The following is a 17,743-nucleotide window of genomic DNA, read 5'->3' on the forward strand; positions in this document are numbered from 1 at the left end:
TGCGGTACCGCGTTTCGACGGTGGTATTGGCTTATTGTTCGTCTTGATTTTGAGCAGAGAAAAACACATGGAAAGAAACAAAAATGGACCGTAACAAAGATAGTTGCTCTCGGTGGAGAAGGTGAGGTAGAAGACGACGCGCTCGCAGCTTGTCAGGGACTTTTTCTTTTTTTGCAAATAAGCTTGTATGGGACCTTGGCCATGGCTCCCTTCGACGACAGCGAGGGACATGGCGACAAGTTGCTAAGTGCTACATAGGATACGGCAGAAGAGATAAGGAAAGGGATGAATGGGTCCCTTTCTTTTTTTAGATGTCATCTATATTGCTCTTTATGTTAGAGCATCTTCAGCCGTTGAGCCTCCCAGGAGGCTTTTTTCATGCCGGTTGGGTTGTCCTGGCGTAACTTTTGCTCTAGGGACGATTTTGTTTTCAGTCTTTCTACTCACAGCCATCAGACGGGGCGCTCTACGTCGGTCACGCGTCCTCTATGCGGTTCCTGTGTCATGTGAGGTTCCTCGTAGTTGGTGGGAGAGGAAAGAGAGGGGATGTGTGACTGATGGTGGACCATTTGTATGTAAAAGGTAGCGTCAGAGCGTCTCGAGTATCTCCTGATAGGTTGGATTTGACCTGGAAGCGCCGACTCTAATTTTATTCAAATCCAACAAAAAGTAAAAAAAATGGCTGAGATGTTTTTTTTATCGTCGGAGAAAAAAAAAAGTAGTCCGGCCGGCTGGAGATGCTCTTACTCTTACTCTGGGTAGTGTGAGCGAGTGGGCCGGCCGACGGACCAACTAGAATCGTTTTCCAAAAAAGAAGTTGAGCACAGCCGCTGGCAAGACGTATTGACTCCAGTCGTGTCAGTGTGACTCGTGCCATGTTTCGTTCCTCTACTTTTCAGTCTCGCCGCCGCCGTCTCCGCAGCCGCATCCCCTCTCTACTAGCACCGGAGTCCACCTCTTCCTCCGGCGTCCTCCTCCTCATCCTGACCTGATTACCAGATTGAAGCGAATGGCAGGGACCGAGGACGTCATGGACGTGGAGTCCTTCCTGGCGTCGTGCGCGGCATCAGCCGACGCGGCGTACGGCGCCGCCGAGGCCGTGCTCCAGCGCCTCCAGGACCCCGCCTCCCGATCCGCGGCCCGCCGTCTCCTCGGCGCCGTCGCCCGCCGCGTCGCCTCGGCCTCTGGGAAGGAGGAACATCCCAGCGCCTTCCACTTCCGCATCCGCGACGTCGTCCTCGACCCCCACCTCAAAGGTTGCCCGGCCCCTTCCCTCCACACCCGTTCTCGACCCGCATCTCTTTCGCCGATCTGGCCGTCAAAAGCACGCGGCTTGGTAGAAATCAAGCCTGCAATCTTGATCCGTTTATGGCTGGCCAGTCGATCAGTAATTTGGCCATAACTGGAGTATAACCTTGGTCTCTAATCTCTACCTGACTATATACCGAGTTGGTTTTCTTTCTTCTTGTTTCCGTATTTGTGTAGTTTTTTCTTTTCTTTCGAGCATGACGTTCTTTGAATTAATGCGTACCAGACTCCAGTAAGTCGACATTTTGAATTTTGGCGAGTGTTCTTGGAATTTATAACACAACGAGGCATTGATCAAGTGGTTTATGTAGAGGAGTATTTTTGTTCTTGTGCACCGTATACAATTCTCTATTTCCCAACAATTTTGATGGCCTCTAAGCATCCTGTAGTCATGTCTACTGTGTAAGCTACAGATTTATTCATGTCTATGTGTAAGCTGCAAATTTTGGAGAGAAAAGCTATCTATTTGGTTGTTCCAGTTTGTTCTTTGGCAGAACATTCCTGCCCATCCTATCACCATAAGTATAAAAGCACGACAAATGAGTGGGGCAAACATGCTGCCAAACTAATACACGACCTAAGCTACATATTTTGAGGGGCATGTTATCTATTTTTTCCCCTTCTACTCAGTTTCTTCTTTGGGAGAACAATCCTACTCAACCTATAATCATAAGAATAAAAGCAAGACAGATGAGTGCTGCAGACTATTGGCATATATAACAACTAAATAGGACATCTGTCCGCTATATCTTTAGTTAATAATTGTATATAGGCGCAGTCTTTGTGCTGGAAAAACTGCAACTAAATATTTTCTTACATTATATGGAATCTGGGTGTGATATGACTTCTTTGTTACGTTTTGTGTGCATAAAGCATTAACTTCTGTCTTTAGTTGGCGCAGCGGTAAAAACACCCATTGCTTAATATTTTATTTGCTTTCCATAGCTTGATAAAATTTCAACTGCTTCTAGGATCCCAGCAAATAAATATGCTAACAATGATGGAGATGCCTAGCATTTTCATTCCTGAAGACCGGTCCTTCACTTTCTACGAGGGTCTCAATCAGCATCCAGATCCCGATTTCAAGGATAAGATAGTCGCAGAGCTGGGATGCGGCAATGGTTGGACATCCATCGCGCTTGCAGAAAAGTGGTCTCCGTTGAAGGTATTCCCCCTCTTGCTCTGTGCATATTTTATCTTACTACCATTATTACAGAAATGGGAGCTGCCACAGTAACATTATTGTGACAGAAGCGGGAGCTGCCACAGTAACATTATTGTGACAGAAGTGGGAGCTGCAGCAGTAAGATGTTTACTCCGATTTCATGATGCACCACTTTCCAGATTTTCAGTAATCCACCAACAGTCTAATTTGCTTGGTACATCTGAGGAAACAATATCCGTTTAGATTATTTCCTGCAAGTTTTAAGCAAGGCACTAGTCTATATACACTTCACATTATTCTAACCATGTTGAACAGTCTATCCTTTGCAAGGGATAGGAGGAAAATAACATGCAATTAGTTTTGATTCTCACATGCCAGTGAACTGAATTACTTTGTACTAAGCTCGACATTACCTTAATAGTCCAGGCATTTATCTCTGTCAGAACCCAAGTTGAGCATTGTTTGTTTCTTTGAAAGGTCTATGGTCTGGATATTAACCCAAGGGTTATCAAGATTGCATGGATAAATCTGTACTTGAATGCACTAGATGATGATGGTCTCCCAATCTATGACGAGGAGGGGAAAACATTACTTGATAAAGTTGAATTCCATGAGTCTGATCTTCTTGCATACTGTAGAGACAACAAGATCGAACTTGATCACATTGTTGGGTGCATACCTCAGGTACAGTCTACTCCCTCCGTCCCAAAATAAGTGACTCAAAAATGAACCAACTTTACACTAACTTTAGTACAAAGTTGAGTCACTTATTTTGGGACAGAGGGAGTACTATATTTGGTGAAACAAAATTATATTATACCAGGACTGATGGAAAATTCTTACCCCCACAATCTGATTTTCAGTTTCTTAATCCCAATCCAGAGGCCATGTCAAATATTATCACTGAAAATTCTAGTGAGGAGTTCTTGCACTCCTTAAGAAACTACTATGCTCTTCAGGTGAGTTCAAAGACATCTTTTGTATCGTCAGCACTTGAGCCACTCAGTTTACCTAATGACAATGATGATTCATCGTCAAGTTGCATCTCTATCTGGAGTAGTAGGATCAAGAGTGAGCATTCTTTTTGCTGTAATTACCTTTTGTTATAACCAGATTAGAAGAAACAAAATGTCTTTGGAACATGCCATTTACTTGATGGTGTGTATTTCTATCCCTGATATGATAAAAGAATTTTGAGAAGTAATATGTGATTTGTACAACTGTACTGACACCTTGGTTCCACCAGTATAATTAATTTAACTCCGGCTGGTTAGAAGGACAACTGGCAGTCTACATTGACAAGGGCCACTCGACTAAACGACGGATATAGTAGGGCGTGTACAATGGTGCTATCGTAGGAGTGCCGCATAGGATAAATGCCGAGGTGGAGGAGAGATAAACTAGAAAAAAGAGGCTTGCCTTCTTTTAATTAAGAGGCTATCTGTTAGCAACGATATCTCTCGCCACATATTTAGGTTCATCTAGTTATTAGAGATGAGACTACAAGATAACTCATTACATCATATTTTTTTATTGCCATCTCTAAATTACGTGTCAGGTTTAAGATAAGACTGTCTTATTAACCACTGTACATGTACGTAGAATCACTTTCTTGGGCAGTAATAATTCATTCCTGACCTCAACTTGTAGCTATTGCATGACTTTGTGTTACAACTTATAACTACAAACATGATTACTACTCCACTCTTTCATGTGGAATTATTTGCAGTTTTTTTTCTAGAATACTGGAATTTCTAGCAGTGGCATTCACTTTTTATCTGTTTTAAATTAAATACAGAAGTTCTGATCAGTTGCTAACCATTTGATAGTATGTATATATGACATGATGTGCACATACTTTTAATCAAGTCAATATTCTTCTGTTGGCTGATTGTTCTATTTCGACTTCCTTTTATTATTGTTATGCTTGTAAACTTGTTGCATGTGTTACTGCATCTAGGATTTTGTTGAGGACCAATTTGGCCTCGGGTTGATTGCTCGGGCAGTTGAAGAAGGGATAGCTATCATAAAGCCTATGGGTATTATGATTTTCAGCATGGGAGGCCGACCAGGTCAAGGTGTTTGTGAACGCGTATTTCTACGCCGTGGATTACACATCAATAAGCTCTGGCAAACAAAAATTATGCAGGTAGCAATGCTGTGAAAGACCATATTAATTAATCACGAAATATTTTGCATGCCAGCTTTATGCTCGTGTTTGGTCAAGAATATGTACTTCGAGTTGCACAACAACGTTTAGTAGGGCCTATAAATTTCATCTACCTGCTTATTCTATTTTGCAATGGCATTTTTATTTGGATAACCAACTAGTTGGGTTGTTTACAGACTGGCGTGTTTGTGTGTGTGTGTGTGTTAGTGTTGTCTGTGTGCATACCAGCTATGCAGAGGCCGGGTGTCTGCTCAATATGTTGTATCCTCTTGATGCTCCATTTTGAGCCAATAAAATCCACCCTATATCTAAAAAGTTGGGTTGTTTACAGGCTGCTGATGTGGATATTTCAGCTTTAGTTGAAATTGAGAAAATTTACCCACATCATTTCGAGTTCTTCATGGATCTTCATGGGGATCAACCTGTCTCTGCACGCACTGCCTTGGCATACATGAAATCTGGTGGCCGTGTTTCACATGCTTTCTCCATGTATAGCTGTCAACTTCGCCAACCTAACCAGGTTCCTTTCTGTTTTCTTTAGCTTTATAAAAGCAATAATATGCCAACGGAAATAGTACTAATTCAGAAAAATTTCAGGTGAAGAAACTATTTGAGAGTATTAAAAATGGATTTCATGAAGTCAGCAGCTCCCTCGATTTATCCTTTGATGATGATTCTGTTGCCGATGAAAAGATTCCCTTCCTAGTATACCTAGCTCGTTTTTTGACAGATAATAAGCCCAATCCTTGTGAGCCTCCAGCTGGATGTTTAAACTTTCGGAATCTGGTCGCTGAATTTATGAAGAGATACCACCACATCCCATTAACTCCTGAAGTAAGGCTTTGTGTCTATTTCTACAATTACGTTTGCTTATACCATAAATTTGCAATATCAAGCTATTCGGTGCTTCTATCTTCTGCTTCATGTGATAACTTTTTTCTTTTCTATCCTGGTACACTCTAGGATGTTGTTGTATTCCCTTCCCGTGATGTGGCAATAGAAAATTACCTTCGACTGTTCTCACCATCACTTGCGATTGTCGATGGACATCTGACCAGACACTTGCCGAAGCAATGGTTAACATCTTCACCAATCGAGGTACCTCTCTCTCTCCAACAAAAAGGCATGCACGCATGCATCGGCAGCTTGTGCATGTTATCCAACACTTCTTGTTTGAGCAACATCTGAACTGAACTGAGTAGTGATATGTTATTCTGCCTTCAAAGGTATCTTGTTTAATGGGGACAGTGGAAAATACATGCCTGTCCTGTTAAGAAAAATGATGGTTCAAGAATGTTGATGCTACTGCTTCCTTTTGACACTGCAGGGGAGGGCAGATTGTAACCGTTCTGAAGACACAGTCACCGTAATTGAAGCACCATGCCAGTCAGATTTGCTGATTGAATTGGTCAGGAAACTGAAGCCTCGGGTTGTTGTTACTGGCATAGCTCATTTTGAGGTTGTCACCAGTGCAGCTTTTGTCAACTTACTAAGCGCAACACAAGATGTTGGTTCTCGCTTACTCCTTGACATTTCAGAGCATCTGGAGTTATCTAGTTTGCCAAGCTCTAATGGTGTGCTGAAATTTCTTGCTGGAAACACCCTACCTTCGCATGCAGTTATATTGTGTGGTCTAGTAAAAAATCAGGTGCCTGTGACTTACCACATCAATTGTTTTATTAATTATGGAACGACTACACATATGCCCTGTTAATAGTACTTCCGTGTGGAATTACTTGTCGGTCGCTCAAACGTATGTATCTAGCACTATCATCGGCTTGACTGACAAGTAATTCCGGATGGAGGGAGTATGATTTAGTTATGACGAGTTAAGAACTTGATCTCCCTCACCCTGGACTGACCCCAAACAAGGGATGTGGTCAATGGAACATCATAAGATGGCCATGAGTAAATAGATCGTACTTTAGCAGTGTTCTTTCTATGAAGGGGACTTTTAGCCTGGAACTATATTTGTACTTTTGTGCACTCTTATACCTATGATAGGAACATTGTCTAAAGGTTTCATTTCTATATGCTCTATCTTATTACTTTGGACTAAAAATTGCAGGTTTATTCCGATCTGGAAGTTGCTTTTGCTATTTCTGAGGATGCAGCTGTATGTAAGGCATTGTCACAAACTATTGAGATATTGGAAGGACATACTTCTGTGATTAGCCAGCACTACTATGGATGTCTTCTCCATGAGCTACTGGCGTTTCAAATTGGCGACCAGCATGCACAACAAGACGTAAGCAGAATTTTCCTTGTCCAGTTCTTCACCTCACTTGACCTGACAATAATATCTGATGTATGATACTCCCTCTGGTTTTAAATACAAGGACACTATCAAAAATACAATTTGCATCCATATAAGGCCACTATCTCTTCCCTAGAAGAACTGATTAGATGATTGCCTCGTACAATGGTGCTTATTAATGCAATTGTTGCATGCAGCAATAGAGAAAGAGGCACATGCAACATGTTTAATTTGCCCGGAGTGCGGGAGGTTTTCCGTACAATTAATCGAGCTATTTATTAGTTGACTTTGTTTTCTTGGTATCTAAGAAATGGTATAGTGACCCTGAATACAAAAATGGAGGGAGGGACTCTATTTTAGTGGACATTCCACTCAGCATAAGTCTGTTAGTTTCTAAATCTTGGATTAGTCCCTCCACTTAGTTGGATAACACCTACTGACAGTTAACAGCTAAATGTTTTAGTAATAGGGTGTTTGATTATTTTTCATCATATCTATGGAGTATTTGTGAGTGGAAGTTAACTATATGTCCAGGCACCTAAGAAAAATCTCCCTGAAAGAGGGGCCCTATGGAATAGTCGCTGATTTAATGTTTATTTTTTGTTTTGCTTGCTTTTAGTTTATTTCCCTTGCTCATTTTTCAGAGGCAACCTGCAGAAGTGACACCTCAGAAGATAATAGGATTTTCTAATTCAGCTCTAAGTACCCTAGAAGAAGCTGATTTTTTTGTTCCTGATTCAAAGGATTGTAGTGTCATTCATATGGATTTAGATCGCAGCTTCTTGTCAGTACCTTCTGCAGTGAACGCCTCCATTTTTGAAAGTTTTGTGAGGCAGAACATCACGGATTCTGAAGCTGATGTCCGTTCTAGCATTGAAAAGCTGGTGGGAAACAACTATGGTTTACCAGGAGAATATTGTCCTGACATTGCAGAGATCGCCTACCCTAAGGAGATTGTATATGGCAGCAACTGTCTCACACTCTTTAACAAGCTTGTCCTTTGCTGTGTGCAAGAACAAGGCACCTTCTTTTTCCCCATGGGCACAAATGGACACTATGTCGCAGCAGCAAAGTTTATGAATGCAAAAACCCTGACAATTTCAACAAATGTAGAGTCAGGCTTCAAGATTGAACCAATGGCTCTAGATGCAGCTCTAGAGGATGCCATTGAGAACAATAATGTATTCCGTCCATGGGTGTATATTTCTGGCCCTACAATCAACCCTTCTGGTTTCCTTTATAGTGACGGCGAGATAAAAGATTTGGTTTCTGTTTGTGCTCACCATTCAGCTCGGGTAGTGATAGATACCTCCTTTTCTGGTCTTGAGTATCAAACCGATGGCTGGAGTCGGTGGAATTTGAGTACATTATCTTATGACATTTGCTTATGTTCTACACTGACTTATTTCATGCTCGGAGAGCTGTCTCTTCAGCTGACAGCGTCTGGCCTTGATTTTGGGTTTCTGATTTGTAGTAAGCCACCCTATGTGGAACTTAGTTTCGGAAGCTTGAGTCAGCCACATAGGACACTGAAGTACGCTTTTAGAAAACTATTGGGTCTTAAGAACGAGTGGGATAGTAACTTGCTTAGACCCGTCTATAGTTTCATGATGGAGCAACAGGACAAAGCTCAGGAATGGTTCCAACAAGTTCAGAAAGGTTAGCATGCTGTAACACTTTGAACGTCCCTCTTAATTTTTTCTTTCCCTCCTGTGCATAGTAAGGTATGTCAAGTGCATACGGATTATTCACAGCTGATGAGGGGAAATTCTCTAATATCATCATGGAGCAAAGGGAGAAACTCAAGAATCGTGCCAACAAGTTGACCAAGGTTAGCAGCTGTAACATTCTGAACTGCCCTCTCAATCTTGGCATTCCCTTCTAAATCTTAGATCGGAGATAAATATAAGCCGAACAGTAGCCCCTGACCTGGGTAACTTGAGTTATTTTTTTTGTAGCACTGGCTGCATCTAGAAGTTATTTGAGTTCATGCTATCACCTAAAACTTTAATTGGTACAACTAGGTAGGCATACTTTTGCACAGCTTCAAGGACTTTGGGTTTGATATGGTGTCATTTTTTGGGTGCAATTTACAGACACTTGAGAGCTGTGGGTGGGATGTTGTCGGCGGTCATGGAGGTATCTCGATGCTGGCGAAACCGACTGCCTACATTGGCAGATCATTCAAGATAGACGGTTTCGAAGGCGAACTTGACGGCTGCAACATCAGGGAAGCCATTCTTAGATCAACAGGTCTTTGCATAAGCAGTAGCAAATGGACCGGGATACCAGATTACTGTCGGTTCAGCTTTGCTCTGGAGAGCAGCGAATTCGACCGGGCGATGGACTCTATACTCCGGTTCAGAGGGTTGGTTCTGGGAGAGGACCAAGGCTCGCTCTGATGAATGAGTAGTAAATGTCATGATTGGGATTAATTGATTGCATTGAAGGTAAAACCTGAAGAAATACAATCGCCATATTTGTATATTTTGTCTACTTTTCTCTGTTGATTATAATGGGAACTTCTTAGAACTGAAATAAAATTTGATACTGAAAATTAACCCCCAAAAGATGCAAGTTAAGGCTTGTATCTCCAGGGATTACTTAATATTTAAGTATGTCAAGTCTGTATGGTTTATTCAGAGCTGATGTGAGACGTAATTAAATGAGTCATTTTCTGATGGAGTTAACCACGATGTGTGGAATCCAAGCCCGCATCAGAACTACTTTTCGGCGTACATGTACGGCACGATTCATCGGCCGACACGACCTGCGCTAACATTGTCTGCATAAAGTTATGCACTCCCTGCATTTTCTGCATAAAGTTGTTCCTCTTGATGCTTCAATTTTTCTAGCCGTTGCTTCTTGCAGGATGGAGCTGTCAGATTATAGTTTGTAGTTTTTTTTCTTCCCAAAAGGGATGGGTTTTTCCTCTGCCTTCTATTCTCAGAAACCAGAATACCTTCAAGAAATTGTTTTTCTATAAGTACTTGCATTTGTAGACGTGTTGGAATTTGGTTGCTCAAGGTATTGCAAAAATATGCATTCGTTCAATAGAACATGTTGAATTTCCTTTGGCTTCAATGATCTTGACAATTTGGGTATGATGCCGGTATGGTCCAGTGGTCAGAAGGCGTCACCTCATCAGGGTGTGGTGGCTAGTGGGAGAGACAACCCGGTGGTGTAGGGAAGACAGAAGTAGTAGACAAGAATTTGGGCCATACAGAAATACAGTGTGAATTGAAAAATATGAGAAGTATTCATGTGAAACAGAGAACAAATGACTAAAACAGGCATTTTTCGAAGCAATAATTAGGATGGAATTGGAGTGTCATCTATCCAGTTATCTCTGCTACACTAGCTTATCTATACATTAACTTTGTCCTATTTTGTCAGATGTTTTGTAGGAGGTAGGTGCTTCCAGTGCCACTGTACGGTGTCAAACAAGTGAAGAAATGAAGCAAGTAACAAGAAAAAAGCAACGAATAACAAGAGAAAAACAATGAGCACCGTTTCAATTGTCTAGTATTGCTCAAAACCTTGGCACCATAAACAGTACAGAATTTGGAAGGTAAATCTGTTTTAAACCTTGAGATTACAGGTGAAGGCTAAATCATAGCCGCAACCTTCCTATCCCTGAATTTGGCACCATAAACTTTCCGATCTTGGCCGTTCCCTGCTCATTAGTTATCAAGATCTTGGGGATTGCTAAAGTCTTGAGACCAAGCATGGGAGGTTCAGCAGATGCATTACCGGTCTGCAGTATTGCTAGAAATGTCTTCCCGACACCTTCTATTCTCAAGCTCTCTATCGTCTCTGTATCCTTAATGTTAATCTTTTCTGTCAACATGATATGGTAACAGTCTGTTCATGCACCTCATCGCTATCAATGTGGAGTAAGCTTTGACACATTAATCGCTATCAATGTGTGAGAGAATTGAGAACGAGAGAAAACTCACAACTTCTGTATGTTAATTTATATAGACGAGTGCATGCTGACCTGATGAAAAGAGCAATTAATATTGTTGGTACAAATAAAATGGAATGGCTAGCAACGTAGTTTGGTTTTAACTGCCAGATTAAAGCAACGTGTCCTCAAGGGGTAAGTCCAAATTAATGCTACAATCAAGGACAATATATGTGTTGACAGGAGATGGGTGTTCATGCGTGCCTTGAGCGACCAATATGCTGACAGGTGCATGTGCTCTCCAAACCAAACAATACACAAGTGCATGTGTGTGCCAGCGCTTATAAATTTTGGCCCAGACATCTTCTATCTTTCTATCTTGGGAAGTCGACGATCGATAAGCGTTTCAGCAGTGCAATCATGGATTCATGGTGGTTCGTGAACTAGCTCGTGTGCGCGCTTGACCAGAGGCTGTCCACAGCATTTTGTTTTGTTGGAATGGAAGGCACCGGAATAATTAAGTGACACATGTTCACGGATCAAACAAAGAGAGGGATCGACCCTGGCATGGTTCATTCCCCGTTTAGTTCTAACTACACTACCTGATGGATGGGCAGAGCAAACCTTGCTAGTATGGTGCCAGGAAGGAGCAGTGAGTGGAGAGTGAATTGTAAAAAACATCGATATTGAAGGCTAGTGTTGCAAGAACCACAATTCTACGAGTTTGTGTCAAAAACACTAATTTTGGGCTTATTTCCTTTTTGCAAAAAAAAAACACTATCGTCCGATTCGCTCGTTTTAAGCCAGATTATGATAGGTGGGTCCCGCCTTTGTCGACGTGGCGTAACGGTTGGAGATATACTTCGTTAAACTTTTTCTTTTGTCAAAAACTCCTCCTGAAAAAACAAAAGAACCAATGAGCCCTCCCAAGCTGCTCACTGTCCAGCCGGTCTACCCACCGTCCCCGTCGTCGGCGGCAAGACCTGCTCACGCTGCCGCCCCTTCCTTCCCGATCGGCCGCCACTTCCTCCCTTCCCGGCCCGTCGCCCCTCCTTCCACAGCCTACCGCCGTCGCCTAGCATATCGGGCCACCCATGACCGTCTTCAAGCAACAGCCGTCGTTGGAGGGCAGAAACAACGACGGAGGCGTCCTTGACGGGCACGAGCAGCGGCGGTGCTAGCCTCAACGGGTGTGAGAAGCATCCTCGCCGGCCTCGACGGACGCGAGCAGCAGCCTCGCCGACCCTACGGAGGAGACATCAGAGGATGGGGACTCCGGCCGCCGGCGTCGGGGTCACCCCTACCCACCTCGGCGCACGACCCTTGAGCCCGCCCCGTCGCACGACCCTCGAGGGCAACCCCTCGCCGGCGACGAGACATGGTTGGCAGGCTGCTAGCAGTTGCTGCTGCTCTACCGACCAGATTGGGCATGATTGTTTTGTTTGTGATTAAAGGTTGTCCCTGCAAAACTGGAGGGACACTTTTGTAAATAAATAAAAAACTCATCTAACAATGTCTATTTTAAACCGTTACGCCATGTCATCATTTGTGGGACCAACCTGCCATAATCATGTTTAAAATGGTCTAAACCATCAACTAGTGTTTTTTTGCAAAATATTAAACTCAAAATTAGTGGTTTTTGGCACAAACCCGTAGAACCGTGGTTCCTGCAACCCTAGCCTTTAATATCGATGTTTTTTTGCACCCACTCATGAGTGGACTATGTGATGCCACATGTTCGCTTTTAAGAATTATTTCCTCCGTTCGAAATTACTTGTTGTCAAAATAAATAGAAAATGCATTTAGATATAAAATATGTCTAGATATATTCATTTCTATTACATGTAATTCTAGACACAGGTACTATTACGGCTCGTTATTCCATTTACATGTTTATCTCTTGGTTATTTGGATGTGGCGGTTGTAGCTACCCTAGCTTTTATGTGTAGGTAGCACAAATTCTTCTCGTACTTTGTTTGAACAAAGTTTTTTACTTACTTCCTTCGTCATGGTTTAGAAGACGTGTATGAAAATTCTCTAGAACCTAGGTGGTTATTGATTGCACTGTGAAATGAGTTAAAAATAACATTCACACTACGCATGCATATACTAGAAGTAGTACATCGGAGTACTAATTACCCTTTAAGAGTAAATGCAATGTGTCTTAAACCTTGTCTATTGTAAAAATGCACGTAAATTTAACTGTGCCTTCTAAACCATGACAAAGGTAGTACTATTTTTCAGAAAGTTTAATCTTTTTGTCATGTAGATATTTAATACTATTAATTATAAGAACCTCAGATACGGGAATATAATAATTTAATCTGAAAGCGTGTGTACACTACCTTTTTTCATACATTTTTGCTTGGAACTCATATCAAGTTTACGTTCATCAAAACAGACACAAATGTTTGTGGACATGTTTACACGTGACAGGGACAGCCATCCAACCTATACCTGGCCAAACGGGCCGGCATGACACGGCCCGTTGTAAACGGGACACGGCCTACCCCGACATCTTTACTAATCGGGCCTTGCTATGTCAGTCCGTGGGCTGCGCATCTAGGCCCGGGCATGGCCCGAGTATTAAACGGGTCGGCATGTTGGTCCGATTAGCACGTCGGACCGCATATTTTTAGGCCTATTGGGCTGTATATTTTGTATATATATATCATATATATCATATATATATATTTTTTTTAAACGGGTCGTGTCATGTTGGCCCGCATGTACAACCTTCAGGCCCAAGCACGGCCCGAGACGTGCTGCGTGTCGGGCACGAGCACGATTACCGTGTGCCGGGCCCGACCCATCTCGTGTCGGGCTGGCGTGCTGTCGGTCCAGCCCGATTGGCACGGCCCGTTTGGCCAGGTATGATCCAACCCTGTGCGCCAACTATTCGTCCTAGGTTCGACATTCTTCATTTGACACCATATGTAGACCAATAGCAATTTAACGTATGTTTAAATTGATGCAAACATATGCAATTGTGATAAAAAAGAATCGTTCAAGAGCTTTTTTACATCCACATCCCAAAAGTTGGCAATTCGGCTGTCTGTGCAAAAGACGCTAATATTTGCCTCCCTTGTCCATGCCAAATTCTTCACACTTTGCTCGGCTTCTTCGAAACGTCCGCATGTCACTTCAACATGCTAGCACGATACATTTGCACAATCTTTGCAACATCGGGATCTAAGTCCAACAACTTGGAATCAAACTTCTTCTCTTGAAGCTTGATCTTCTTGTCTTGCGCCTCCATGAACTTGTCAAAACTATCAATCCTTTTTTTCCTCCTCCGCGTCATAGTGTTTGACACATGACTCCCTCTTCGCCATGATGTCCTTGAATTTCTCTGTCATCTTGGCCGCCGCCTCTTCTTGCTTCCCCTTCTCCTCCTCCCACTCCCCCTCGCGGTTCGTAACATCCTTTTGATTGGAGAAATGATTCCTTTTGTTGTATCTGCATCTTCATTTTCATTGGCGAGGGCAGCAATCATGAGGGAATTGTCAACGACACTGAGCCACCTGAGGTGCGCATTCAACTTTAACCAACAATGCATGAATAGAAAGGGATTCCTCTCCGTCCTAAAAAAAATATCCACGCACAAACGACCTAGAAAAAAAGACATGAGCAACAAATTGCATATCCGAGCAAATGACCAACGCATAGAGCATATGGACCAAATGACTACAACACATACAGCATATCTGGGCAAATGATCAACACACCTAGAGCACCAAAAAAGTAATGAGCTCTTGGAGTGTCGCGCCACTTGGCCACTCGACTTACAATGGTCTGAAATACTTGTTGGTAGCCTCTTGGATGGTGTACCATCAATAAGTGAGCCACTTTGAATTGCAATCATGCATCGCTTCCTTACGATAGGAATCATAGTGTTTTTTTCTCACGGAACCAAACATGCACACTTGTCCAAATATTTCGCCCCTTTGCTTTGTTCCCTGAATCACATCAATGCTTGTGGCCAACTACGCATCAACCAACAATTCATCCTCCTTAATGTTGATATTTTCTTCCCTCTTCTTCTTCGGGTCGGTGATGGTGTCATGGACAAGGGATTGCTAACGACATCGGCTCTCAAAGGACGTGGGCCGGGCCAAGGGCCCCCAAAATGAGCAGTTGATGGGCCACATTCATCAGGCATGCTGAAAGAATCAAGATGGAATCTTTCGAAGACTTGGTGCATACTCCAATGCACAAATGCAATCTTCGGCATGTTTATCTTTAAGTGCAACCGACCTGTGTGTAACCTTAGGTACTCCCTAGTGTCTATATAAGCTTAGGAGTGTAGACTGTAGAGACATACTCATACACACATGATCTCAAGTTAGATGAACATGTACTCTGTATCCCATTCATAAATACAATCAAAGCATGACGTAAGGTGTTATCTCCTAGAGTGAGTGCAAACCCGGGTAAGATCATGTGTCCTTGTTACCATCGTGTCGAGGCTATCTTTGGCTCCATCATTGGTGGCCCATATAGGTCCCTCTATGTAGTTGAAGCTTCCCGATGGGATTACCAACCCACGATCATTTCAGCATCAACATAGTTTATACTCCGGAATTCCCTCACTCTGGCTTGACCAAATAGTCATAGAAGATTGAAGCTCCAACCCCCCGTCGAGACATGAACTCGTCTACTCAAACTCTTTTGTTATCCCCTCCCTATTTACATTTGATCTGGTGGAGTAACCGCACATTACCCTTGCCTGAGCGCCAGTTTTATATCGGTCATGGGATGGAAATCATACTTCATCGAAACAAGCCTGGAGCTCAGATGCGATGACATAGTACGGTGGCCCGATAACTCGGGACCCGCAAAAAGGATCATGTGCAACATTAGATCGACCCTGGGAGGACTTATCTAGGAAGCTGATGTCAGATCTAATGGGGATAAATTTCTCGCTCCCACCCACTACCCATATCAAGTACCACCCAATCCACACGGGCCAACCGACATCTAGGATTTAGCCCTCGTTGTGCAAAAGAAGAACGAGATGAACCGACAATTCTGGACACAATTCTTGTTTATAAAGGATAATATTCTAGATTGCACAGATCAGCAAGCCATCGAGGAATTCTATGCCACAATGTCTATGCTGAAGGGATCCTAAGGGAGGTCTCTCGATAACATGGGATGACGTTCGCCAAACTCTGCGATATAGTAACAAGATATTGCATCGTGGAGGACGCTTGCTTAGCCAATCAATGTCACCAAAACCCAAGCTCGGAGTTACCCGAGGCAGGGGAAGAGAGCAGGCTCCCACATTGTAATCGATGATCAAAGCTTGCTTTCCTTGATAAATATGATGATCAACCTTCATGTAAGAAAGGTCGATCATGAAATGGACCCAACTCCTTGCTGGACATGATGTTGGATCAACAATGCACAATTCACTCCACTTCCTCAGATAAACCCCCCACCCACAAGCTCAGAAGTTGTTCAATTTTAAGGTAGGCGATGAAAGGAGGAGTGGAGTTCCTGGATAACCATGGCATGCATATAAGACAAGGTGTAGCGGTCTACCATAACGTAGTGGTGCAACGGTCCAAAGATAGGGATGTCCTCATGATCTATGAGACCCACTTCTCAAGAATCAATGGAAAAGAGCACGTCGAGAGATCCGCCACGTTGACTACACGTTGACCTTGAAAACATATGGCGAGACATTCCAATCACCTATGGTAATCAACACCAACCAATATAAGTACACAACCGAGGGTTGCGGCTCTCGTCCTCGACCCTATCATCAACGTCTATCAAATGTCGAAGGTCCTCAAGGACACTGACAACAGCCTCAACCTCATTTGTGAGGATACCCTACAAAAAATGTAATTCGACAAACCCACCATCCAATTGAGAAGGGCCGCCTTTAAAGGTATAGTCCGAGGAAAGGAAGCATGGTACACTGGAAAAGTCATGTTGGAAGTGGTATTCAGAACACCCAACATTTAGCGGGCCGAGGAGTTAATCTTCAATATAGTCCATGTCGATGAATTACCAGAGCACTTTATGCCTAGCTTAATGGCTTTAAAGAAAGCGCTGCCAGGGAAAGAAACCCATAAGTTTTAGAGAGTCATTTTATTGTGTTGTGAACTTATAAAAATATTAAAAAAGACAAATAATAAAGTGGGGAAGTTAAAGCGTTTTTGAAAAGAAAAGTGAAAGTGAGAAAGATGAGCACCATTGAAGTGGCGGACGTCCTTGAACTTTTGTTCATGCCTGTGGAAACTTTGTGAAACTTGATTACAAAAACTTTTCAACAAAAATAATTATCCCCTTGTACAAATCCATTGAATTATAAAAATAATGTGCCAAGATTTACTTTTAGGATGTTTAAATTACTTGTTTCATATGTGTTGTGTAGAAACGGAAACTATGGTTGTAGTGTTTGATTTTTTATATTTTACCGGAGCATCAAAATTTTATGAAATCTTTAAAAAATATTCTTATTTAAATGTTTTATTACTTCCTATGATTCAAAAAATTGGAGTGACAAAATTATATATTTCATTTGCATATTTACAAACTTTTCCTTTTTCATAGATTGGTGTTATAGTTTCTTTATCTTCTTGTGTTTGCAATTTTGCCAAGCCCCATTGATGTGGTAGTAGTAGTATTGTGTTAGCATACAATAGGTAATGTTTTATTATGATTATACAATATTTTTACATGAAGGTATGATGGTATTTGATGTTATATGTACTAACCCCTTTAATAAAAGTTATGTTCAGTTTTTGTGTGGATGAAGTGTTAAAAAACCGCGGAGACATCAATATGAGAAGAACACACAGAGACGATAGTTCAAGCATGGGGATGACCAAGGCACCCAAGTAAAATTTCAAGGAAACTCAAGCGTCTAAGCTTGGGGATGGCCCAGAAGGCATCCCATCTTTCTTCCTCGACAATTATCGA

The 17,743-nt window shown here is 42.4% G+C and overlaps 1 protein-coding gene across 1 annotated transcript; it reads left to right on the top strand.

Annotated features, from left to right (window-relative positions):
* Window positions 1–829: 829 nt before the first annotated feature.
* On the top strand, window positions 830–10,815 carry LOC123452683 (methionine S-methyltransferase-like). The gene is made up of 14 exons (XM_045129388.1): window positions 830–1,256; window positions 2,280–2,473; window positions 2,951–3,157; window positions 3,337–3,432; window positions 4,434–4,622; window positions 4,975–5,163; window positions 5,241–5,477; window positions 5,607–5,741; window positions 5,971–6,291; window positions 6,712–6,891; window positions 7,545–8,559; window positions 8,655–8,731; window positions 8,997–9,350; window positions 10,297–10,815. The coding sequence occupies exons 1-13, from the start codon at window positions 1,010–1,012 to the stop codon at window positions 9,300–9,302; spliced, it is 3,393 nt and encodes a 1,130-aa protein (XP_044985323.1). The 5' UTR covers window positions 830–1,009; the 3' UTR covers window positions 9,303–9,350; window positions 10,297–10,815.
* Window positions 10,816–17,743: the final 6,928 nt, after the last annotated feature.

Source organism: Hordeum vulgare, chromosome 5H (assembly GCF_904849725.1).
Source record: "Hordeum vulgare subsp. vulgare chromosome 5H, MorexV3_pseudomolecules_assembly, whole genome shotgun sequence".
NCBI lineage: Eukaryota > Viridiplantae > Streptophyta > Magnoliopsida > Poales > Poaceae > Hordeum > Hordeum vulgare.